This window comes from Ambystoma mexicanum, chromosome 6q (assembly GCF_040938575.1).
Source record: "Ambystoma mexicanum isolate Mex_15411 chromosome 6q, UKY_AmexF1_1, whole genome shotgun sequence".
NCBI lineage: Eukaryota > Metazoa > Chordata > Amphibia > Caudata > Ambystomatidae > Ambystoma > Ambystoma mexicanum.
The window spans coordinates 1168630903-1168655674 of NC_090937.1; the positions used below are offsets into that span (position 1 = coordinate 1168630903).

General features: G+C 46.4%; 1 protein-coding gene across 2 annotated transcripts in view; it reads left to right on the forward strand.

The window, feature by feature from the left end:
• PDS5A (PDS5 cohesin associated factor A) overlaps window positions 1-24772 on the forward strand; it is a 1291333-nt gene that overhangs the window by 61866 nt on the left and 1204695 nt on the right. For both annotated transcript variants that reach the window (XM_069631774.1, XM_069631773.1), the window contains exons 3-4: window positions 14509-14712; window positions 14842-14928. In XM_069631774.1, the coding sequence (XP_069487875.1) occupies window positions 14509-14712; window positions 14842-14928 (291 nt within the window). The remainder of the gene's footprint in view (window positions 1-14508; window positions 14713-14841; window positions 14929-24772) is intronic.

Below are 24772 nucleotides of genomic sequence, written 5' to 3' on the forward strand. Positions count from 1 at the left end.
GATTTTACAATTTCAAAGATACAAATGTGGCAAATATTGTTGCCGCAAATACAAAAACAAAGATGAATACTACACCAAATGCCGCTTTGGTTTCCCTAGGCCAGTTACAGAAACAGGTGAAGTAAACAACTTTATGTCTTCAGTTCGACATAGTGTTAAAGGTAAATCACCTAAAAACATGTATTACATAAAAAGAAGGGAAGAATCAAAATATATCAATGATTACAATGCAATCATTGCCCTATTATGGAATTCAAACATAGATGTGCAGTACATTGCAGACAATGCAACGGCTGTTGCACGATATGTTACAGCCTACTTAACAAAAGCAGAAAAAAACAGAGCTTCAAGACCTCTGGGATGACCTAGCATCAGACAAAACATCACAGAAATTGTACAGCCTAGGCATAAAAATGCTCTCTCATAGAGAATGTGCGGCCTATGAAGCAGCAGATCGTTTAACCGGCACTGCTTTGTATGGAAAATCAGACCACATAGTATGGCTCAGTCTTGGTCCTGCACATTCTAGAAAGAGTGCTAAAATCATATGAGGGCATAGAAACAATTGCCAGCAATGATCCCAACAGCCAAGACATTCTAAAAAACAATTTACTGGACACATACTACCCGAACAGGAGTAGCACTCTGGAAAGCATGTGTCTATACCACATAGCTCAAAACATTGCATACAAAAATAATGTAAAACCCAATGAAAGCAAACGTAGATATAGAGTGGCCGATTGTGAAGGGAGCTTAGTGAAACTTAACAAACAAAGCTTAATCATGTGAAATTGTCATTAAAAACTCCTCCGCAGAAAGAACTATATTATATGTCTCTGTTACAACTTTTCAAACTATGGAGAAAAGAGGTAGAAATACTAGTTAATTGAGTGCTATGAAGATGCTTTCAAAGCAAATGAAAGCGCTATCACTGATGTGAACTTTACGCAGTACAAAACAATGTTACAATGAGCAGCAACAGGAAGAACTACTTCAGGCCCAACTAGATAAAGACTCTTCCGACAGTAGTCAACCTTCTGTAACAGGAAGTCAAGAACCATTAGGACAACCACTAATAGCAAATGAGGCTGAAGTAGCTACGGCAGAAGTAGAAAACACCATGTATCGGTATCAAGAAGATACAGAAGACTTAACTGTACAACAAGCAAAACTTAACAAAGATCAGCGCACCATTTTTGAAGACGTAACAAATTGTACATGGTGTACAACACGAAAATAAAGAATGTACCTTCCAAAATTACAAATCTATACTGCTGTACGTCAGTGGTGAAGCTGGATCAGGGAAAACATTCTTAATCAAAATCATCAGCAAGTTCCTACCAACAATTGACAAACAACAAACTGTTAGCTGTTGTAGCAGCCCCACAGGTTTAGCTGCCTATAACATAGGCAGTGTGACTTTACACCGATTACTACTGCTTCCAGTAGAGCATCAAAATAAATTAGACTACTACAAACTTTCTGCAGAAGCTGCAATGGAATTATGTAGAGTATTGAAACAAATGAAAATGCTACTAATAAATGAAGTGAGCATGGTCTCCAACCTAATGTTGGCTTTGATTCATCTCAGATTGCAAGAAGTACTTAAAAGTAACAGAGAACTCTTTGCACAAACTCTGCCGGAAAACTGTTGGTAGCATAGTGTCATGATGCCAACCCCCGGGCCTCCGGATCAAGCCCATCAGCCCCGGGAGCAGGCATCCAGACATTTACAAAAACCCCAGCAGCCCCAGCTAGGGGCTGTCTGGGTTCAGTCCTGGCGCCATAGGCACCAGGCTCATAATAAAAATCACTCCTGGCGCCATAGGCCCCAGGCTCATAGACATTACTTACCTCATGCAGACCATGCTGCAAATAAATCCAAGCCAACGTGAGGCCTGGATGGGACTATTTTACTACAGGGACTATTTTACTACAGGGACTATTTTTTTACTCGGGTGTGGTCCTGGGGAACTTCTTTCCTGGGACTACTTTGGAGGCTATTCAAACCACGCCCGAACAGCAGCACATGCTTCGTGTTGTTCTGCATCCAGCAGCGTGACTCTCACCGTGCCTGCAGCCAGCTTCCAGTCTTCTGCCACGCCCGCCTCGAATCCAGAGCTCCTAGAATAAAGAGGAAGAAAAGGACAAGGTTGGAAAAAGAACTTATTTCAAATTCCTCACCTGATTCCGGATCCATTTCATCTCCCAACCTGGAAAGTACATCAGTCCTGCACGTGTCGCTTTGCCAGCTCCAGCACGGCGTCATACTCACCAGTTCTCACAGCTTCTTCGATCCGGCACTGTCCATCATTTCTTTGCCGTACTCCGGCACCTAGAGGCACAAGAATAACAAGGTGAGCCAAGGGAATCAACAAATACCTCTTACCACCATAGACTTGCCTGATTTACCACCGGCGGTATTATTCTCCTTATCTTCATATGCCGCATCTGTAAAGAGGGAGAAAAACACGTTAACGCATGCAATAGTTATCGGACAGCGTTGGGTAACACAGACTCTTACCTCAACGCCAGCAGCAGCTACGAGGCCGCCTTCTCACAAACTCAGTTGCAACTTAAGGAAGGAAGGGGACAAGAAACCGGGCACATTGAACTCTTTGAACTTGATACTTGCCAATCCCGCCTGGGACTTCAGAGTCAATGCTTACCGGAACTCTCCCAACGCCTTCAAACCAGTGAAGTAACTGGTATCTATGCGCCCCTGCAAGACATGCAGGATGGAGAGTTCATCTTTTACAAACATAAGGTGAGGTTACTAAGGGGATATCGGAGGTGATTAGTGGGGGAGAGTGAGAACAGTTGGGAGGCCATCACTAAAACCCACAGGTGGCTAATCCCTGTCTCCACTTGCAGGAAAATACTTCTTCGGGTCCAGCAGACCAGACTAGGCGGGCCAGTCCAGACAGGTATCTCTGCACTACGCATCACGTTGACAGAGACCGCAGCTGTCCGGGTCCGATCGACACCCCTGTGGGGTCCAGGTGAGCGTAACAGATAGGTAATGTTAACCTTTGGCAACATTTCCAATATAGAGAATTAACTGAGAACATGAGGCAATCTGCAGATCTCACTTATGCCAACATCTTAAAGTATTAGCGTTGGTGTATTATCGCAAGAAGCACAAGCTGTATTGAAAAACCAGCATATACATGCACTTTATGGCGATAATGTATGTGCAACCGATGTTATGGAACAAATGGCGCACAAAAATGTCAATTGTATGGCCTTAATGCCAACTCTTGCAAGCTGTTTCAAATTCAATGAAAGAATGTTAAAGAAAGAAATGCAAGCAATAATAGAAATTAGCGCCACAAACTAGACGTACATGGTATGACAGTACCCATGTGTGAGCAAGCCACAACTAGACTAAATAGTTTAGAAAATTCAATCTCCAACTCAGCTGGGTTGGAAAAAATATTGAAATTATTCTTAAATTGTAGAGTAATGCTTAAACGTAACCTTGATGTAGAGCAAGGGCTAGTTAATGGAGCACTGGGCACAGTTGTTGGCTTTCAATCATACCCACGTGATAGCAACATTCAGTTTGTAAATATTCGCTTTGATAAAGTTTCTGAAGTGAAAAGGATAGGGCGCTCAATTGCTCGATTCCTCCTCTTCAAAGACATCTATGTACTTAGAGAGCAATTTTCTCTAACTCTTGCATATGCAGTTACCATTCATAAATCCCAAGGTCTTACCCTAAAGAAAGCATTGATGGATATAGGAAAGACGGTGTTTAAGGAAGGCATGAGCTACGTGGCATTATCACGCTTACGTAGACTTGACGGTCTATTGCTAATGAACTCTGATGCAAGTAAAGTCAAAGCTGATATTCCTTGCATTCTAGAATACAATAGATTCCGTTTACTGTACACCCCTCATCTGAAACAATACCCTGTTCCAGATAAAGTGAAACGTGGTAAAAGTAAAGTAAATTGCAACAGCAGATTCCGCAAAGAAATGAAAAGAAGCTAAAGTTTCATCAATTGCCGCAAACCTAGAACCTATTGCGGAATGTAAGCTAGGCACATCAGCAAAGAAGCAACAGAAAAACCGAAAAATGCACTCAGATACAGAACTTGCTGGCCCATTCAAATTTACCAATGAAAGTGGGGTACGTTGCTATGCAAATGTAGCAATGAATATTCTTTCAATTGCCACCAATTGTTAACAATATTTACCAGCACAGCGCACAGACCAATAGTGTTTGCAAATGTTAGTGCTGCATAGAAATGCAACAAGCAATCCTGACAACACATAGTGTTCATGGAGTAAGGCAACAATTGGACGACTGTGCTTGGATGGTGAGATTCACTATAAACGCACAAGAAGATCCACAAGAATGTCTAATGTACATACTATTAGTATTGGAAAACAAAAGCATACCTGTAAATGAAATCTTCCAAATTTCGTGCATGTGGAAACATACATGCACCCTCTGTAGCAAAGTGATACAGGAAGAAATCCCAAATGAGTGATTTGTATATGTTTCCATACCAAATAGTGAGAGCATTCCATTTAAGCAACTTGTACAAAATGCAAACCATGGCAGATTATGTACTATTTGCAATTCAGACAATCGCTCCACCTTACTGATACAATCACACAGTGCCTACATAATACTTATGCTTCTACGTTATAATGCAGATGGCACCAAAAACTGCAAACTGATTGGATTCGCACACGGTCAAGTGTCACTTCGAAAGAAAACCTTTACAACAGTAGGAATAATGATTTGCCAGCTAACCTAACAAATGCGTATTTAATGTTCTTGAAGCCACAATTTACGAAATAATGTGTACTTCAAGATTGTCAACAAAGTATGTGAAAGACTACAAACAGTTAGAATAGGCACACATGTATCTAACTACCCAACAGGATGGAAGAATGACACAAATAAATGATTATCACAAATCTGTAGGAACAATTGCACAGTTAGAATATGCCTACAGGTATCGAACTGTTAAAAATGTGCAGGAAGGCAACAAACATAACATAGATCAGAAAGATGAAGAAAACACTGAAAGGAAAAAATGAAGTAGTTGGTACCATAGGAAATGAAGGCTTTTTTTAATCAGACAAGGATTTTTTTTTCCCCAGACCCAAGGATTTGAAAAGCAAACTCAGAAACTGAGCGCAATGCACAGTACACTGGTTTGTAAACTAAATATGAGGGTCAAAAAAAAGTTTACTGTCTATTATGCAATGTAGTAAATTTTTTTAAAAAATGCAGACACTAACACACCTTTTTCTTCCATCACAGAAATGGAAAAAGTGATACTTCCGCCAAGTACGATAGCCAATTAACAAAAAAGTATGTGGATTCTGAACAAAGTAAGGAGTAAGTATATTGGCAGACATTTTCTACACATGGGAATCTACACGTCTAATCTATGGTACTAATATGCTGCAGTGCCTGTAGGCTGCCTGCCCTTCCATCTTCGGTGAGTAACCTACCACCTATGCCTTACAACCAAGGTACAAGGAGTATAGTTCCTATCCACAACCATCGCTGCATATGGAAACCATGGCCTTTGTAAATTACCTGCTTATAAATTTACTTTTCGGACCATCGTCTGCAGCCATGAAGTTAAGACACTAGGGCATCAACACAACTAGCACATTCCACCACACCCATATTGACTTGTAACTCCACTGCTTATGACTTCAGTCTTGCGTGCATGGGCTTTAGCCATGCACCCAAGAGTGCAGGGTCTCCCCACAACCACCTCGGTGATGTGTGGTAGTGGGGGTTATTCTATAGGTGTGTTATCCTTCAGTACCTCTGCCCAGAGGCTTCCCTCCTAGCTGTATGTCTGTAGATCTTACATGGGATGGGTGTGCAGTGTCTTCCACGTCTCATACTTACCACTTTGTTCTTGGGTGCATGGCCTTTACCCATGCACCCAACACTGCACACACTCCCCACAACTTGCCAATCAAAATGCAACGCTACGGGCGTATGCATGGGTGGCACATGCGTCGGTGGTTGTGGCCAGGGCCTACAGTCTTGGAAGTAAGGCCTTCGTCCTTCGGCCATGCATCCAAGACTCTAGGCCCTGGCCACAACCACCGTAGCATGTGCCACCCATGGCGGCGTACTAATGAATATAATAGCCATTGGAAAAAATAATGCATTCACGGCATGTTGTCAATTTCAATGTTGCCTACCAATACGCGTGTGCTTTCAACAGTTACAAATTTCCTGCCCACTACATGGACTGAAGTGCTATCGTTATTACACCCCACATTTACTGTGCGTACAAGGTGTCCATAGAAATTACATCATGATGACCGAAGAACAAATGCATTGATCACCCATGTCTTACTGTCTGAACCTTTCCCAATGCTCTGTGACACAGCAAAATAGTTTCATGAAAAAGCATGTGTACGCTGGTGGTTGCTCCGCTTTCCACGTATCTAAGATGTCGGGTGCATCCAAACCATCTGACGCAGAACATGTTTTGCAGCAGCCAATGGGCAGAGACGTTGCGTGTCCGCGGTCATGACGCCAGCCCCTTAGCCAATAGGGATCTTGTTCGTCGACCGAACAGGGAAGTGTGACTGCGGAGCGAACATGGATATTACTAATTATTTTAGACCTACTTTTTGATAATTATAAAGAAACCTACTGCACGGATGGTGACCAAATTTACAAAAGCACGCTTTCTGGACCAAGCCCCTGTACCTGTCGCAGATTTTGTCAAAATCCGTCCAGCGGTTTCACCTGTAGCCGTGCGCAAAGTTTTTCCCCCATTCAGTATATGGGAAAAGAAGATGTTTTGCGGCGACCCCCCACATCCCCTCCCCTTTTTAACGTTCCGCCTGGATGTACCTAGCTTCCTCAGGCTGATCAAACTCCACATTCGTGAAAACACAACACATTTAAAACATAAGGAAAGCAACTCGAGCGAGCAGCTCCTCCACGTGATCAGAGATGATGAGTAGGGATCACATAATACCGCATGGAGTCTGATCAGCCTGAGGACGCTTGGTATATCCAGGCGGAACATGTGACGATTTTCCACCCTGGGGGGTGAGTGTTGCTTAACCTGTATGCCATGGGGAGGTTTTTGATTTATACCTGCCCTTTATTGCATATTTGTACAGTTGGTCGTTCGTTTTTATTCATTATAAAAACAAAGTATTTTTTTAAGAAGGTGTTTTTGGTCTTGAGTGCTGGGAAATCCTGTGGCATGTTTTGTGGGGTTTTTTTGTAGTGCTACAACCCACCATTTACATGTGTTTTTTTATACATTTAGGAGCTTAGCCAAAGTTCCCTTCCCTAGCACCAGCTACGAGTTAGGCAGTGCACTATATTGGCTACTATGTTTTTTTATATATATATATATCTCCCCAACTACAGCAAGTGAGTGCAAATATATTTTTATATCCACGTGCGTCGGTGGCCAAATCCGCTATGGACTCACCTCTCGTGTTCCCAGGGACACCTTCATTCCAAGAGAATGCTGTGATTACTGCAGCCGTGCCGTCGGAAAACTCGTCTGCGGTCACACAGCGTTTATTTTAAGTAAACTCGTCTCTTTTGCCTTGCGGTCACGTGTGAAGCATGATGGCATCACACGTAAGATGTTGTCTGTGCATAGGTGTAGGGAATAGGCAGCCATGCTAATATGGAGCAGATTAACCTAGTGCATATTACTATCTAAAAGCCAGGACACGAAGTAGTGTCTCGTGTATATGATACGCATCCTATTGTATTGTTTTGCCTTCAGTGGTCATGATGCCATTCCCTCGGGCGGGAGTAATGCGTTCTTCTAGAATTGGGCTATGTTTTCTGTGGATGCTGGGAAAATTATAAAACTGATGAATCATTTTGAAAGGACTATTCAGCGGTAGAACAGATGTTGGAAACAACAAGTATGGAAAGAACAAGAATGTAATGGGTCAATTTCGCAGTGGAAATCCTAAAAACCACTGGTATACAGAAAATACAGGGAGTACATTCACTCGTAAACATGGAAGGGGTACATCATAAATGTCACTGTAAAGCGATTGTGACTGTACACTTACAGAGTTACAAGAGTTTGCCAACACATGGATTCATTCAGACCGTTGACATCTGTTTTGAGTCTAAATATCCACAGCTGTTCGCGTCTGAAAAGCAGGTTATGAAGATTCCCTCCTCTTGCTGGTATCGTCACCTTCTCAAGGATGATCCACTGGAATTCGGTCGGTTTGTGTTTCTTCTCCAGGAAATGTTCAACCATAGGTGCTGAAACCTTTTTAGTGCATATGCATATCAGCTAGTCTTGTTTTTATGGGGCGAGTGGTCATCCCCACATATCTTAAGTCCCGTGGACACGGGATCAGGTAGATAACATTCCTAGTGTCACAATTAGTCATGTCTTTTTGTGTCCATGGGTAACGCCATCCAATATCTATGGTTTTAGTTGTCATAGTTCCAGGACAGGCGCTGCACGACCCACATGGCACATGTCCCGTTGATTTTACCTGGTTCCATAATGTCTCAGATGAAGGGTCTTTTGGTGCCTTGTTGTAGGTGTGTATCAGAGTCCCTTTGGTTCTTATCCCTTTTCATCGCAAATCATGGTGTGGCCAGGTTGCTTTCTCCCACTTTCAGAATTGGCCATAGTCTAAGGACCTCTTCTTTTGATTTTATTAGTGATGGGGAGAGTAAGTGAAGACTGCTGTAATTTTATCTTCTTGCTTTTCATGCTGTTCCAAAGTAATTTCACGTAGAATATTGCATGCTCTTTTTAGCTTGCTTGATAGTCCGTCTCGGGTAACCTCTGTTTTTTTAGTTTTTTGGCAAGATGTTCAGACTGTCTTTCATAGTCCGATGTATTCGAGCAGTTTCTCCTGTACCTCAGAAATTGTCCGAAAGGTAAATTATTTCTCAGGCTTCCTGGGTGAAAACTCGAAAAGGTCAACAAAGGGTTCCTGTCGGTTGGTTTATTAAACACGAATGTTATCGTGTTATTTTGTATTTCAAGTTGCAGGTCTAGGAAATATAACTGTGATATGCTGTGGGTTTCTGTAAAGGTCAGGTGTCTGTTCTGCTCGTTCAACCAAACCATAAAGGTTACTAACTCCGGTTCTGTTCCTTTGAAGATCAAGACTACATAGTCGATGTATCTTGTCCAGAGTTCCATCTGGGATTTCCACTGGTTTGTATCGGAATACATGATGTCTTCCTCGAAAGCAGCTACATATAAATTGGCTAAGCTGGTTGCGAAGGTCGCGCCCATAGCAGTGCCCGATATTTGCTCAAAAATGAAAATGTATGACCACACAAAATAATTTTTTGTTAGCGCAATCTCTGCCAGCTGCATGATAAGATTGACTGGAGTTTCTAGCAGAGGGTCCAGGTTTCTCAAGGTCTTTTGCATAAGCTTGGAGGGTGGCCATCTGAGGAATTCGTGTGTACAGTGCTTCGATATCCATGGTCACTAGTAGATGGGTTTCTGGATTGAACTGCCCGTCTTTCAGGAGTTTGAATACCGCTGTTGTATATTTCAGATAAGAGCGCATCTTGCATACTCTGGGTTTTAAGAAGTAGTCTGCGAACTCCGAGAGTGGTTCCAAGACAGATCCTATGCCTGACACAATTGGTCTGCCTGAGATTGGTGTTCTCCCTTTATGGACTTTAGGTAATGCGTAGAAAGCCGGTCTCCTGTGTTGTCGGGTTTAAGAACTCCTATTCCTTCAGGTTAATGTGGCCTTCAGATATTGATTCTTCTAGAATAGGTGAAATCAGCCTCTGTATTTCCTTGGTGCAGTCTTTTTTCCTAGCTGTCTATAGCTGGTTCGATTTTCGAGTAAAGTTAAGACCATTTTATTATAGGCTTCCACATCTTGGATAACAGTCGCTCCACCCTTATCTGTTGGTTTTATGATGATTAGGTTGTTGTCTGCCAAAACCCTTAGGGCTATTTTTTCTTTTTTTTGGTTGAGAAGTTGTGAAAAATATGTTGCTCTTTTTCGAATTTGTCGATACTTTTGAATGGAGCTTTTTCAAATGTAATGGATTCAGGGAGTATCCCATTTGGGGGTGGATAAAAGGTGGATTTGTTTCTTAAGTTCGTCGCACATTTCTCAGTTTATGAAGTTGAAAGGGTGCCAAAATGCTGTTAAGTCTAATAGTCTAATTTTGCGGATCAATTGGGCTGCCTCAATCCGAGTTTGAAAAGGATTGTGCTGGGAAGTCGGTAAAAAGGAAAGACCTTTTTCCAAAAGTGCCTGTTCCTGTGATGAGACTTGTTATGAGAGATTCATCACTAGAGAGTTTTCGCTGAAGGGAGTCTGTGCAGCTTGTGGTTGTACTACAGAGTCATGTCTTCGTCCAGGAGCTACTCTAGTAGGTAGTCTACTACTCGGTGTATCATTATCAATATGCCAGGTCACTGTTTTTCCTATGGAGGCGCTCCTGACCATCCCCGCCCCCTGCTGTGTGTGACTTGTGGTGACTGGTTCTGCCATTGGGTGTTACATTGTCCTCTCCCCTTGTTTCTTGTTTTTCCTTGGCCCAGATGAAAAAACTGTTGGGCTGGGGTGGGACGGGGGGGCATTGCTGTTCTGCATGTTGTTCGAAAGGCCACTAGGAGTTGTCGGGCTTTGATTGCTTCCGCTTTAGCTACCACTCGAAGGTCCAATTCGAGGGCCTGTGGCGGGACTGGATACGTTTCCTGTTATATTGTTTATACTGTTGGACATGTAGATGCTTGGCTCTGGTCCTCATAGTAGGCGTCTGTTTATAGGGGTATGTTCTCTCCTCTGTGAAGTTGGCCAGATCCTTCCTTAGTTTTCCCACTTTCTTGTTAAGATTAAACTCTTTAAAGTCTTTCATTGTTGCATCAAGTTCTTCAATGCTATTTAAAGCTAGCAATGACAGTAGATGTTTTTAAGGTATCCTGTTTTTCTTGGATCTCCATCATTTTTTTCAGACACTGTCATTGCTGTGCTTATGATGAGCACTAACCAGTCTCTCGTGCACTTGTTTGCTATATATGACAAGTCCTTCCTGAATTGTACCTGTTCCAAAAAGATTCAGGGTACGATTCTGATAATCGGGCCCATTGGGGCTGCATGTGCACAAAGATATTTGGTCATTATTGTCCCATGTAGCTCCGTTCGGATCAGTTGTTTTTTTCAAAATCTCGAGTTAATTCCACTCATTCCCATTACTTCCTATTTCGTGTATAACCTCTGTGCCTAAAATCGAATGATTTGCCAAAATGTTCTCCACTAAGTCCTCTGTAAAAGCCAGGTATCTAGCCTCTGCCATCTCTGTAGACATCAGGGGATATTTGTGGTTCCAGCTCGTTACGGGGGTATTCTTGGGGGGCTGGGGGGAGAGTCCCAGTTGTCTGTATTGTCATTTGCTAGCAAGAAAAGAAGCTATATTTAGCTTGGTTTCACGGATGTAACAGCCTTCTAATATAGATTCTGTCTCTCACTCCCCACGTCCTGCTCTCTCCTCTATAGAGTGGCACTCCTATTGACAACTTAGATGCGTTCAACACAGAAGAAATAAGACCACACACAACTTAGTGTCGGTCTGCGCTAGCCCTGATGAAAGTGGCACTAATAAAACAGTAGGCTTTTTTGTTTTGTGCCCTGACATTTGAAAACGGACAGACTAAGCCCGTAAGTCAGACCACAAATCTATTCCTTCCTAATCACTACAAGGAGGGATCATGTATTGACCTTGAGGTACGGCGCTAAAACAAGATCTACATCTCTGGACCCAAAGAATAGGAGTTTTCTTCGATCCAATTGGTCCAGTTACTCCAGTTCTTTTTCGTTTTTAAGAATTCCGTGTATAGTGATACAGGTGAACTTGGACCCTTTTTTTTTCCAGCCAAGGAACATTCCCTTTCAAACCAGTTGCATTCCATAGAAACTAAATAAAGCTGGTATTCACTTGGAAAACACACATTTTTTTTGCTAGAAGAAATCCTAAGGAAAAGGACATCAGGAACACCAAAATACTGATAGATCTTCAACGTAAAAGAAATACTTGAGCAGAATTAACCTGAATCAACATGTAGTGTTTGAGGTTGGCAATCCCACTGCTGGAAGGCACAAGCTTTTTGTTTTGGTGGGATATTCTGTTTAGGGAGTGTAGTGGGGTGGAGGGAAGTTGCGCATCTGGCATGGTCCAGGGCTGTGACACCTGAACTTGACTGAACTGCTGCATCTGGGAAGCTCAGAGAAGCAGATGGTGCCAGGTGCTGGCTGGAGGGCTGTGAGGTCAGCCAAGTGGTACCTTTTGTGCTAGTATTGGTGGAGTAGTGAACCTTGCTGCTAAGGACAAAACTGGTGGACTGACCATTGGAGTAAGGGGATGTGCTATCCCTAGCTTGCCACTGCTCAAACGTAGGGGTCCTCCAAGCTCCAATGTGCATGGACAAATGCTCCTTCCTTCACTGGTTTGCTGTGGGTCCTGACATGACCATCACTTGTTGGTCTTCTCTCGAGCTGTCCCCTGAGGAAGGCCGAGAGAAGCATCCTATTGTTTGAGTTCTATCTTGCTTTGTAGACTGGTGGGGTGGGGAAGACCTGTGTTAGCCTGCTTAGCTTTCCGGTCCTGTAATTCCCTTTATCCATATGGCGATAGGGCAATGATGATGATGATATTTCACCTTTCCCCATAATCATGATCTGTAAATCAATATCAATGTAAATTATGTAATGGTGTCATTGTACATGTTGTAATTATCTACATTCTGCATTTCTGTAGACAGCCTGATGGACTTTCCAATCTGAAATGCGTTGGCTGAGGTCTCTCAGTTGTTCAGTAAAGAACAAAAGTACCATTAAAAATAATCACAAGATTTAGGTATTAATGAGTTGTATTACTTATTAGTTTGTGTTTGTATGTAATGCAGTAGTGATTACTACAAATCTGTGGTTGTTACATCCGAGTATCATAGTTGTAATGGCGCTTTCCTCACAAAGAAGCTTGCACTGGCCCTCAGCACAGCCGTGTAGCCTTCCCAATACTGACACAAGGCGAATGTGACTTCCTCTGTCTGTGTATTAAATATGCTGACCCTGGTGTTGCATATGGATGCACTTGTCTTAAAGATAATACACTCTGCTGCTGAAGCAACTCTCCTCCTTCTGTTGGGGGGGGCGGGAGGGTGTAGGCATAAAGCCTTAGATTTGTAAGGCATAATAGTTTGGTTTGTGAGTGCCATTGAACTGCAGAAACGGCAGCAGTTGACTAAGGATGGGATCTAGGCGTTCCATTCTCTGCACTTTATTCTCTGTAAAGCTTTGAAGAGGTTGCTCTGCTCACTCTTGTTCTTGCTTATGTATGGTCAGTTAATCCGATAGGACTTTATTAATACATTATAAATACATAATACATTGCACGTGTGTGGAAGGAGTGAGCGGGAGCGGTGCTCCTCTACTTTTTAAATTAAGTTTTACAGCTCCTATACTTTTATTTTGAAAAGAAACGGTTTCGTTTTAAAGTAACACTGTAGGAAGAAGTTGAAACTTGCACTTTCCGTGCACTGCACTGAACATTCCCTTAAGAAGCAGGCAAATGTTTTTGGGGGTTTGTATTGTGTGTGGGAGGGAGCAGGGCAATGGGGTTTGTGAGAAGCGGGGCAGGTCAGCAGGTAACATAGTTGCACTACTTCTTTTCTTACACTTCGACCACTGCCACCATCACTCTTCCCAAGGGCATCCATGCATTATAACCCAGAGTTATTCGCAGTTCTCTGAAAATGTAGGGTAGTGCGTCAACATAGCTGGTGTGCACTGAAATCTTACCCCAATAGAGGCATGACAAAAGGTGTACATTTTCAAGTTGCAGGCTACTACCTAGACATAAAATGTAGTTTGCTCACCCAGTTCTTCACGTATACTCTTCTCTCGATTTCTTACTTGCCAAGAGTTTATTATCCTTAGCCAGTGGCGATTGTTTCCTTTGTGGCATGCAGACAAAGAACACCTAGAAACACAACTACGTAAGAGGTCAGGGTACTTGTGGTCCGCATGCACCAAAAAAGCTAAGCTATTTTCCATTTCCCGCTCTCCCCACTAACATAACCCATCTTCTTTCAGATCGCCCAGAGCAGCTTGAGACCATGCAAATGGCAGTAGGGCACAGTATAAATCCCAGTAAAATCTTGGTGCTCATCTCCCCTTAATTGCGTCAGTGGTAGAGGTTGATGCACTCTTCACAATTGGAAGTTTGAACTATTAGGGCTGGTTCAATGGCGTTCCGACTTATAGTGTATTAATTGCAGACAGTCCTATTATTCAGCCATTCTGTTTTTGTCAATTCACTAGCACTGTTGCATTCCACAGGATGCTTTCCTTAGAAACAGTAACATAGCTAACCCTAAAAACCTCTCGAGTACCCACCCATTTGTCTAAAGCATATGGCCGCCCCATTTCTCTATCTGCAGTTTTAAATACATAGCGTTTGTTATATGGCTTATGAGAATTTAAACGGACACTCGACTTTTCTTTTTGATATTGCAGATGGTTGTCAAAACCTTTATGGATATGGACCAGGACTCTGAAGATGAGAAACAACAATATCTACCACTTGCCTTACACCTTGCATCAGAATTCTTCCTCAGGAATCCCAACAAAGATGTCCGTCTCCTTGTAGCCTGCTGCTTGGCAGATATCTTCCGGATATATGCACCAGAAGCCCCATACACCTCTCACGACAAACTCAAGGTACTGCAGTTCGAGTTGATTTGTTTACTTCTATTGCTATTACATTCACATGTTACTTGAAAAGACGTAATGCCATTTTCGTATATGCGTGCATTAATAATGGTTAACCTTCCCGTTTTGTTTTAACAGGACATATTTCTCTTTATAACAAGGCAACTTAAAGGCTTGGAAGACACCAAGAGTCCACAGTTTAATAGATATTTTTATTTGTTAGAGGTAACATTCCAATTCATTCACACCTTTACTACATACATATTTGTGTTTTAATGTATTTTGTATGCTTTTATATTAGTTGGTGGTTTTATATAGTGTGAAATTGATTTCGGTGTTGCTTAGTGCATTAGTGTTTAAGATGCATGGTTCATCGTTCGGTTTGGGGGAGGGAGGGAGGGAATGATTTGAGTTGTTGTTGTTTTTATTTTTGTTTAAAGCATCTTTTAGCAGAAGCTACCAGAAATGCAGGGTAACAGTATTGTGTAGAATAGAAGGCAGTCCTCCAGTTTCTTAACTATAGGCACCGTTGTTAATGTTGCTACCAGGTAATTAAAATATTGCTTTACTAGCATGTTGTAGGTAAGTAGCACTTTTAAAATGTTCTCGGGTGAGGGTGTATTTTAGTGTCCCTAGGCATCCCTGCACATTTCGTATAACTTTTGGTAAATTGCAGCTTTCGGTGCTTGGAAGTTGGGCAGATGGGCCCAAAAACAGAGGTGTGGAAGGTTGCCACAGACCTACAGGTGGCAAACAAAAGACATGTGAAAGTACATGGCACTGAATTTTAATGGGATGACCTGTACACCCTCTCCCAGGGTGCAGCTTTCAACCCAACTATAAATCACGTATAACTGCTACCAGGTAGACGTGTACGGTAACACACGGCAGTGTGATAGTAGTTACACTGGATAACACCAGGGTATTTGGTCTGCCCTCTTTACTGATCTGGTTTTCTCCTGAGGCCTCACATTCAACCTCACCAGGGAAAATGTCAGTCGGGTAGGGGGACCGAGAAATTGCACTGAAACTTTATCTCCCTCATTTATACTGTATGGAATATTGTCGTTTAGCTGTCTTGCAATGTTCATTTTTTTTATTGGTTAAAACATTGTTCAACCATGATTGTAGTATATAAAAACACATAAATAATTAAAACTACAGATCAACATAGTGCATAAACTTTAAGTGGCTGTACTAAGTGGCAGCCTGCAGCCGTTTTTCAGTTCTCGTGAACGCCGATCAAACACTCCTGGTTGAAAAACGGTGTCCCTTTAATTGCAGAGGAGACTATAATATCCTGTGTAAAACGCGTAGCACTGACGAGTAAGTGGCGGTGCTAAGTGTTGGCCGCCTGCAGTAGTCTTTGGTTGGCTTCAGATGCTGAGGAACGTGACAAGACTGTCTCTCTTTACCAACGTTTTAAGGAACAAGTTCAGGAAGCTAAGGGCGAGGGCCTGATTTGCGCTTGGAAGCTGAAATCCTGCTGCAGGGGGACCGACTCTGAGAAGCTGTGATTCATCTGAACCTAATACGGGCCAACAAAATAACCCGTGCGTGGGTTCAGCTACTTTGACTTGGTTGTACGGAAAGGAAGTATTACCTGTACTCGATAATAGGAGGTTGATTTTTCAGGTGCAAATGGAGGGGGAATGCAGAACGGAATTGGGTGGTGGGGGGTCCCGCATATCTGTGCTAAAATTAAAACCCTGAGCTCGATCCCTCCCCCTTGGGCTATAAAGACTACAATGACAAAAATAACTATTTAAAAAACAAAAAAAAATTGTCCTTCTGCTTAATAACATGGAAATGCGCATCCCGCGGGTTCTTATAATTCCAGATATACCGGATGAGGTTTTGTTAGCCAGATCAATTGAACTCGGTGACGAAGAGCTCTTGCTACTCTGGTCCAGGTTCTCACTGAAGATGCACTACAGAAACAACCTCTGGTATTGAATGAGGGTTTTCGGGAAAGTGCACTCTTTGCTAACGTCCAACTTCAAGCTGTGTAAAGAGTGGATTGGCTTCGGGCTGAAATGATTGCCAGTTTTGTTGAAGGACATTTAATTAGATTTGAACAAGTTTGAGGTGCGCTGCCCGTAACCAGCTTCCAATATGAATAACGTGGAGAACTCCCCCATAGCCGCCTCATTCGTGCTTTATCCGGAGTCTGCAACTGGCTCTTCATCCACTTTCTTCTCAACACGATTCTAGCCTTTATAGACCAAGACTGCTCATGCTGTGGGGCCAATTGTAAACACTGCAGAAACATCTATACCAATGCTGAATTCTGCCCAGATATAATTTGTGAAGTTATACGAGTTGATGAATGCTAAAATACAGGACCATGGTGCCCTGCTTATAACATTAAATTACAATGTTGCGTGGATTGAAGGGGATGTGACAGCAACCAAACTAAACTATCTGTTAATGTGAACCCTATACATTCTGTAGATGAGTAAAGTCTCCTGCAAGGCGAAAATTCTATGAGAATATGGTGGCAAGTTGAGCACCTTAAAGAAAATGCTGAAGGTAGAATTTCTTTAGACTACATACTGGCGAAAAAAACGACCTGGATTGAACTCGCCAGTAATAGAGATTCAAGATGATGTTCAGACCACTGTGGAGTCGGCGGGGTACCTGCAGGTTATGACCAAGAAGGCCCTTTATTTGATGGTCAAGAGATCTGCATGTCGGCTGAGAATTGCGAGGAGACTATCTTCAAAACCCCCTAACCAATTATTCGATGTCTAGCCTGAAAAATAAGAAAAGATATAGGGGGAATAAACCTGTGCAAACTTGGAAACCAAAGAACCGATAAAAGCAAGAAATCCGAACTCTGACGTTTCTACAGAATTTAGTTCGGTAATGACAGCAGAGGTTCTTGTTTTGCTAACAGGCCAGGAACAACACAAAAGAAAATAAAGAATAACATTGGCGAAACGGTGGGAGAAGTTCTAGTTAGAGGTACCTGAATAAGATGAGAGCTAGGAGGACCTCATGAATGTTTCAGTATATTCAGAAGTTTGCCCAATATCGGTATGAATGTAGAAAATGACCAACAAGTATGCTCTCTACGAGGCCCCGCCCAAAAGGTGATAGGGGGAGCTAGTACTACCCAAGCGCAACTAAATCGGGGGGTGAAATTACTGAAATCAAACTCAGATGATCAGATCTTTTGCACTGTGGAGCAAAGAAGATGAGGGCTATGAAATTACAGCAGACAGAGCCTAAGTCAATGGTCAACATACAGAAAGGGGATACATCTATCCCATTGAGATGTGATCCTTTATTGATGTTTGTTACTGGAACAACTGCCCAGATCGTCGAAAAATTACTTTAAATAGGAGGAACGTTCTTAGGCTTTTGACACTGTTCCCCAATTGAGAGCAATACTTGGGAGACATTGCTCAAATGGACTTTTGTAATGAAAGGCAACTGAATAGGGTCTTGCATATTTCGTGTAATTTAGTGAAGGAAATCATTATAACCTCTGCCCCACTGCTTAGACCAATGGGCTTTGATCTCTTAGATGTATGTAAGGAACAGTATGTGACTCTTGAAAAAAGATAGGGAATCTGTAATATTAAGGATGACTACAGACTACACAAGTTAAATGCTATGAGGATGGACTTATTTCAAGAAGGGCAAAAGAATTGCTTCCTGTCCCTACAACTCGTTTGGATGCAGCTGGTTGAAAAGAAGCGAGTTGGACCTGGTTAGCTAGCACATTGGTGGTGAATAAACCACAGAATCTGGTGGGATTTGGGGTAGAGATGTTTGAGAAAGCTTAGGGCACCCTCCTATCTACTTCCCTTAGATTCCCCTTTGCAGGTGGCAAGGAAAAGGCCACCGCTTTCGGATCCCGACCCTGGGGGTGAAGTGAGGCGGATCACCTGTTTGGAGGGTCCGTGGGGATTGGGGAGAGGGGGGGACGCTGTGTCCCCCACTCCCCCTTCCTGTTCATGAATCCATAATCCCAGAAGCCTTCATGGGATGTTACACTTCTCCAGCATGGGGTCTGGCATGGATTCACATGCTCATGAATATTCCCCGTCGTCAGGCTGGGAATCCTCGGTAAAGAAAAATCAGGATCAGTTTCGTTTCTGATCTGTCTTTCATAGTAGTAACCAATCACTGATCTCTGCGTCATACTGACCACAGCCAGAAGTCCGAGCTGTCTTCTAAGACCTTTGAGGGCGCCCCGGCGACGGGGGTCCAACAGAAGGCCAAGCACCGCGAGTCCGCTGGCACCAGGAGCGCCGAACGGTCGGGCTCTACGGGCGCCAGGCAGGGCGCATCCTCCCCGGCGCCATCAACCACGAGCCAACGCTCTGGCTCGTGTAAGAGGAAGGCCGAGCACCCGGCGAAGCTCCTGGAGAGACCCCGGTCGTGCTCGAAGGCCCCATCGGAGGGGGAGCGAGGTGGTGACCCTCCCCCCAAGGAGAAGGCGGTGAGCGCACCTAAGATGGTGAAAGCCTTGATCCATCCAGCCAAGCCCTCTATCGAGACAGTCGCGGCGGCCCTGGCTCAGCCTGTGGAGGCTACACCAGTGGTGGCGACCTCGGGGCCCAGAATCTCCCTGCCACCGCGGAGGGAGTCCTCTTTCATGCCCATCGACAGGACCCCCGTGAAACCTCCGACGGAGAAGAAAAAGGGGGGGCAGGAGGTCGTCGTGGATTCGGCCTCAACCACTGAGGAGGAGCTGATCAAAGTCTTAAGCCACGGCTCTGGCGTGGAAGAAGACCATCCTGTCGGGAGGGATCCTGTCGTGGGAGACGACGAGAACGTCGAGGATACCGACGGGGCTCCTGATCGCCCGTCGGAACCCCCTCAACCAGTGCTGCAAGACAATTCAGCAGCCATTTTGTTGGCTATACAGTCGTTATGCTCGGAGATAAGGACGAGACTGCCGTTACCACCAACGGAGGAACCGCTCCCGATGGGGGACCCGGAGCCAGGCCCTTCTGGGAGCCCTCCTCTTACGGATTCATCCTCCACCTCCTTTTCAGCTTTCGCGCCCTGCTCAGCCCTCCTCCCCGTCCACTACACGTGGGGATGATACGGGGACTGACACGGCTGCGACGGGTACAGACGACTAGGTTTACGACGAGGATCTCCCGTCGTCACCTCCCACCCGGGCTTCCCCGCCCGACGAGATTGGATCGTTTCACGCCATGATCGCCAGGGCATCCGAGCTTTTCCAGCTCTGCCCGGAAGAGAAGAAGGAAGGTTTCCTTTATCAACGGCGCGAGACCAAGAGGAAGACGGTCCTCGCTGTACCTCTACTGTACGATATCTGGGATGAGGGTCTCGCCCTCCTCAAGAACCCATCCACAACGCCGGCTAGAAGGGATCGGTACGAGAAGAAGTACCGGGTCCCGGATGCGGCCCCCTTGTGCCTTCGGGCACAGCCGAACCCGGACTCGGTCGTCTCCGCGGCAGCCAGGAAGAAAGCGGGGAGGGGGCGCGGCCTCTACGTCAACCTCCCTGCCGGACGGCGAGGGAAAGAAATTGGACACAATGGGACGCAGAGTAATCTCATCGGCAGCGACGACGATTAAGGCTGCCAACGTCTTGGCTATCGTAGCCCGCTACGACAGGGAGTTGTGGTACAAACTCGCCCCCCTGCTGGACTTCCTACCAGACAAATGGGCGGAGGCCCTAGAGATCTTGCAGGAAGGAGAAGTGGCGTCGGACCACGCCATTACGATAGCGACGGACATCGCGGACACTGGATTTCGCCAGTTGGGCAACGGCGTGTGCCTTAGGCGGCGTGGATGGCTCAAGGCTACTGACTTCCGTCAGGACGTGCAGACCAGAGTCTTGGACATGCCGTTCGACGGGAGCAGCCTATTTGGGAAAACAGTGGACGATTCCCTACAAGCCATCAAGGCGGACACGGAGACGGCCCGGGCTCTTGGTGTTCTCCAGCAACGACGGCCGCCCTTTCGGAGCGGCGGAGGCAAACAGGGTGCCTCCAAAGGTTCCGGCGGCGGTTTTCCACCTATCATCAAGCGGCCTGTTCGTCGTCACAAGAAGCCTACAGGGGACGAGGCAAGTCGGGCAGACCCCTGCCGTCGTCGCCAAGGAGGACAAGGCGGCAAAGCCTCGTCGAAGCAGGACTGAACCGGTGGGAGGCCGGCTGGCGAGCTTCGTCAGCATGTGGGAGTCCATCTCCACCGACCGTTGGGTGCTGGACGCCCTGGCTCAGGGTCACGCGCTCGAGTTTCTAAAGAGGTGCCCGCGCGTTCCCCCTGTGGCCAGGAAGGAACATCATGTCCCTCAACTTCTCTTGGAGGTAAGGGCGATGCTCAGGAAGGGCGCCATCGAGCTCATCCCAAAGAGGCTTCGGGGCTCCGGAGTTTACTCAAGATACTTCCTCGTGAAGAAGAAAACGGGAGGATGGCGTCCCATCCTGGACCTACGACGACTGAACAAATTCATCAAGGCACAGAAGTTCAGGATGGTCACCCTCCAACACGTCCTGGGTCAACTGGAGGAGGGCGATTTCCTGTCGTCGTTGGATTTGGAGGATGCCTACTTCCATATCCCCATCCTAAAGGGACACCGATAGTTTCTCAGATTCGTGGTCCAAGGGCGTCACTGCCAGTTCAGAGCCCTTCCCTTCGGATTGAGGTCGGCACCCAGGGTGTTCACCAAGTGCCTCGCACCGGTGGCGGTGCGGTTGCGCCTAGAGGGGATCCACGTCTACCCCTACCTGGACGACTGGCTCATCCGAGCGAAGATGAAGGAGCTCGCCGTGGAGCACACGGCAAGGACCGTCCAACTACTCACGGACCTGGGATTCTCCATAAACTACGCCAAGTCCCACCTGGTGCCCGCGCAAGACGCACTGTTTCTGGGAGCGAAGCTTGACAGTGTCGCTTCTGGCCTCTCCGTCGGAGGAAAGGACGAGGGCCATCTTGGGCAAGGTGCAGCGGATGCTGGTTGCGGACGCGGCCAGGGTGAGGTCCATCAAGTCCCTCCTCGGAATGATGTCTTCTTGCATTTATCTCATCCGCCTGTGCAGGCTCCGGATGCGCCTGTTGCAGGAGTTCCTGGACGCGCGCTGGATCCAGACGACGGGCAGCTTCGAGGAGAGGATCACACTCGACGAGAGTTTCCGACGAGCGATCCGGTGGTGGGGCACCCGCGCGCATCTGACGGCGGGCATGGACTTCCAGACCCCCGGCCACCAGAAGACAGTGACCACGGATGCCTCCCTGGAAGGGTGGGGAGCGCACACCGAAAATCTGCACGCGAGAGGCCTTTGGCTTCCGACAGAGAAGTCCCTCCATATCAATGTCCTGGAGCTCCGTGCAGTGTTTTGGGCCCTCGGGTCCTTTCTTCCGTCCCTCAAGGGCAAGGTGGTGAGGATCTTCACCGACAACACCACCACCATGTTCTACATCAGGAAGCAGGGCAGTACCAGATCCCCAGCCCTGTCCAAGGAGGCGCAGGATCTGTGGCATTGGGCCGTCGCCCAAGGGATGTTTCTGGTGCCGTTTCATCTGGCAGGAATAAAAAACACCATCGACGACTCGCTCAGCAGAGAGCTGCGCTCGTGCCACGAGTGGGAACTACGACAGGATCTAGTGGACCGCCATTTCCGACGGTGGGGCACACCCCAGATCGATCTGTTCACGACGGCGACGAACTCCAAGTGCCGGAGGTTCGCCAGCAGGTTTCCCCAGCCGAGGAGCATGGGCGATGCTTTCTCGTTCCCCTGGGAGGGCCTGTTTCTATACGCATTCCCTCCATTGCCGTTGCTGATCCGGCTCATCAACCAGCTCAAGAGGTCACGGTGCAGGATGATCCTCGTCGCACCTGTGTGGCCGAGGCAGATATGGTTCCCGGACCTTCTGGACTTGTCAGCGTCCCCGTCAATCAAGCTGCCAGTGGACGCGGATCTTCTCTCCAGGGAAGGAGGCGCCATCCTCCATCACGACCCGAAGTCGCTGAACTTGCAGGCCTGGCTCCTGCAGCGTTAGAGTTTGGAGGCTACGACATACCGGCCGACTGCAGAGAGGTTCTTGCAAAGGCCAGAGCGTCCTCAACTCTTAAATGCTACGGACACAAATGGGAAGAGGTTCTCTGTCTGGTGCCACGCACAGAAGATTAACCCTCTACGGATTACGGCTCCCCAAGTACTGCCGTACCTACTGACGCTGGCCAAGGCTGGACTGGCGCACACGTCCATCAAGGTTCATCTTGCTGCGATCTCCCGATACACCAGAACCACGGGACGGACGTCTTTGTGGTCTCATCGTCTGGTGAAAGAATTCATGAAGGGACTGTTCAGATCGTTCCCGCCGGTGAAGGCTCCGGCCCCGGCGTGGGAGCTCAACGTGGTGCTGACCAAGCTCATGGGACCTCCGTTCGAGCCTCTGCACTCGGCTCCGTTGAAGTTCTTGTCGTGGAAAACGGCGTTTCTTGTGGCCATCACCTCCGCATGACGGGTGGGAGAGATCCAGGCCCTTTCCTGCAAGCCCTCGTACTTGACTTTTCACGACACGAGGGTAGTGCTCAGGACGCACCCCTCCATGCCCAAGGTGCCGTCGGACTTCCACCTCAACGAACCCTTGGTGTTGCCTGTTTTCTTTCCGTCGCCTTTGTGGAAGGCTGAAAGGACTTTGCAGTCGCTGGATGTGGCTAGAGCGCTGAAGTTCTACGTGGACCGCACAAAGTGTTTTCGGAAGACGTCACAACTTTTTGTGAACTTTGGACCTGTCAATCAGGGGAAGGCTCTCTCGAAGGCCTCCATTTCCAGATGGCTCTCCGGCTGTATCATGTACTGTCATCGGTTGGCAAGCTGACCGCTGCCTGGCTGTCCGAGAGCCCATTCCACCAGAGCGATCGCAGCTACCACTGCGTTCATATCTGGTGTGCCCTTGCTGGACATCTGCAGGGCTGCGACGTGGAGGTCGACGCACACCTTCACAAAATTCTACTGTGTCGATCGGGATTCCAGGGTCGGCCAAGCAGTGCTGCGCAATCTGTTCGCCTAAGGTGAGCCTGGTGAGGAGGTAAGAATTGCTTAATGTTGAGTTTTGGATATAATGCTTAATGTTGAGCCTTTGCCACCTCCCGTGGTTGTGCATGTGTGTACTGCTATGTATTCTTTTATTCATGAGCATGTGAATCCATGCCAGACCCCATGCTGGAGAAGGAACAAGTTACTTACCTGTAACTGTTGTTCTCCAGCATGGGTCTGGCATGGATTCACATGCGAACCCTCCCGCCTACCCCTCTGCGGCTCTTCACTTGGTCATACTGCCACTTCACGTGCTACCAAATCTGAAGATGGCTGCCAGAGGCGGGGCTTAGGGAGATGGCAGTCATTGGCTTTGGTCAGTATGACGCAGAGATCAGTGATTGGTTACTATTACGAAAGACAGATCAGAAACGAAACTGATACTGATTTTTCTTTACGGAGGATTCCCAGCCTGACGACGGGGAATATTCATGAGCATGTGAATCCATGCCAGACCCATGCTGGAGAACAACAGTTACAGGTAAGTAACTTGTTCCTTAGAGAACAGCAGAAGGAGAGTAACAGGAGAACAGCAGAAGGAGAGTAACAGGGAGGCCTTTGTGGAAGAGACCAGCCGGGGGACCCTTTCTATGTGGAGGCAGCCGTGGTGCGACCGGAGCAGGAGCCAGGACGCCAGCAAATACCCTAAAAACTTGTGGGGCCCAAGACAAGTGGCCCGTGCCATTGCCACAGGTGTGGGAGTCCCCATGGCAAAAAGCCAGCAGCAGGAGCTGCGTACAAAGGAAAGGGGACGCCATCTGCATCCTGAGAGACCTCTTCCGTTGCCGTCGTTCACAGGTAAATGACCTCACTGGCCAAGTGTCTGGGCAATCTGGCAACCCTAGCTCTGTCTCCCATTTGGCCTTTGTGCTTGGTTGTAGCAGGTGGCCTCTAGTGATAAGTGCGATATACAAGTGTGCTATTGAACCTCTTGAGTCGCGTTGTTCACTCAGTGTGCACTCAAAGGGGGCTAGTGGCCTTCGAAGGGAGTCGACCCAGGGTGCAGATATAGCATCACGCTTCTCAGCTGTA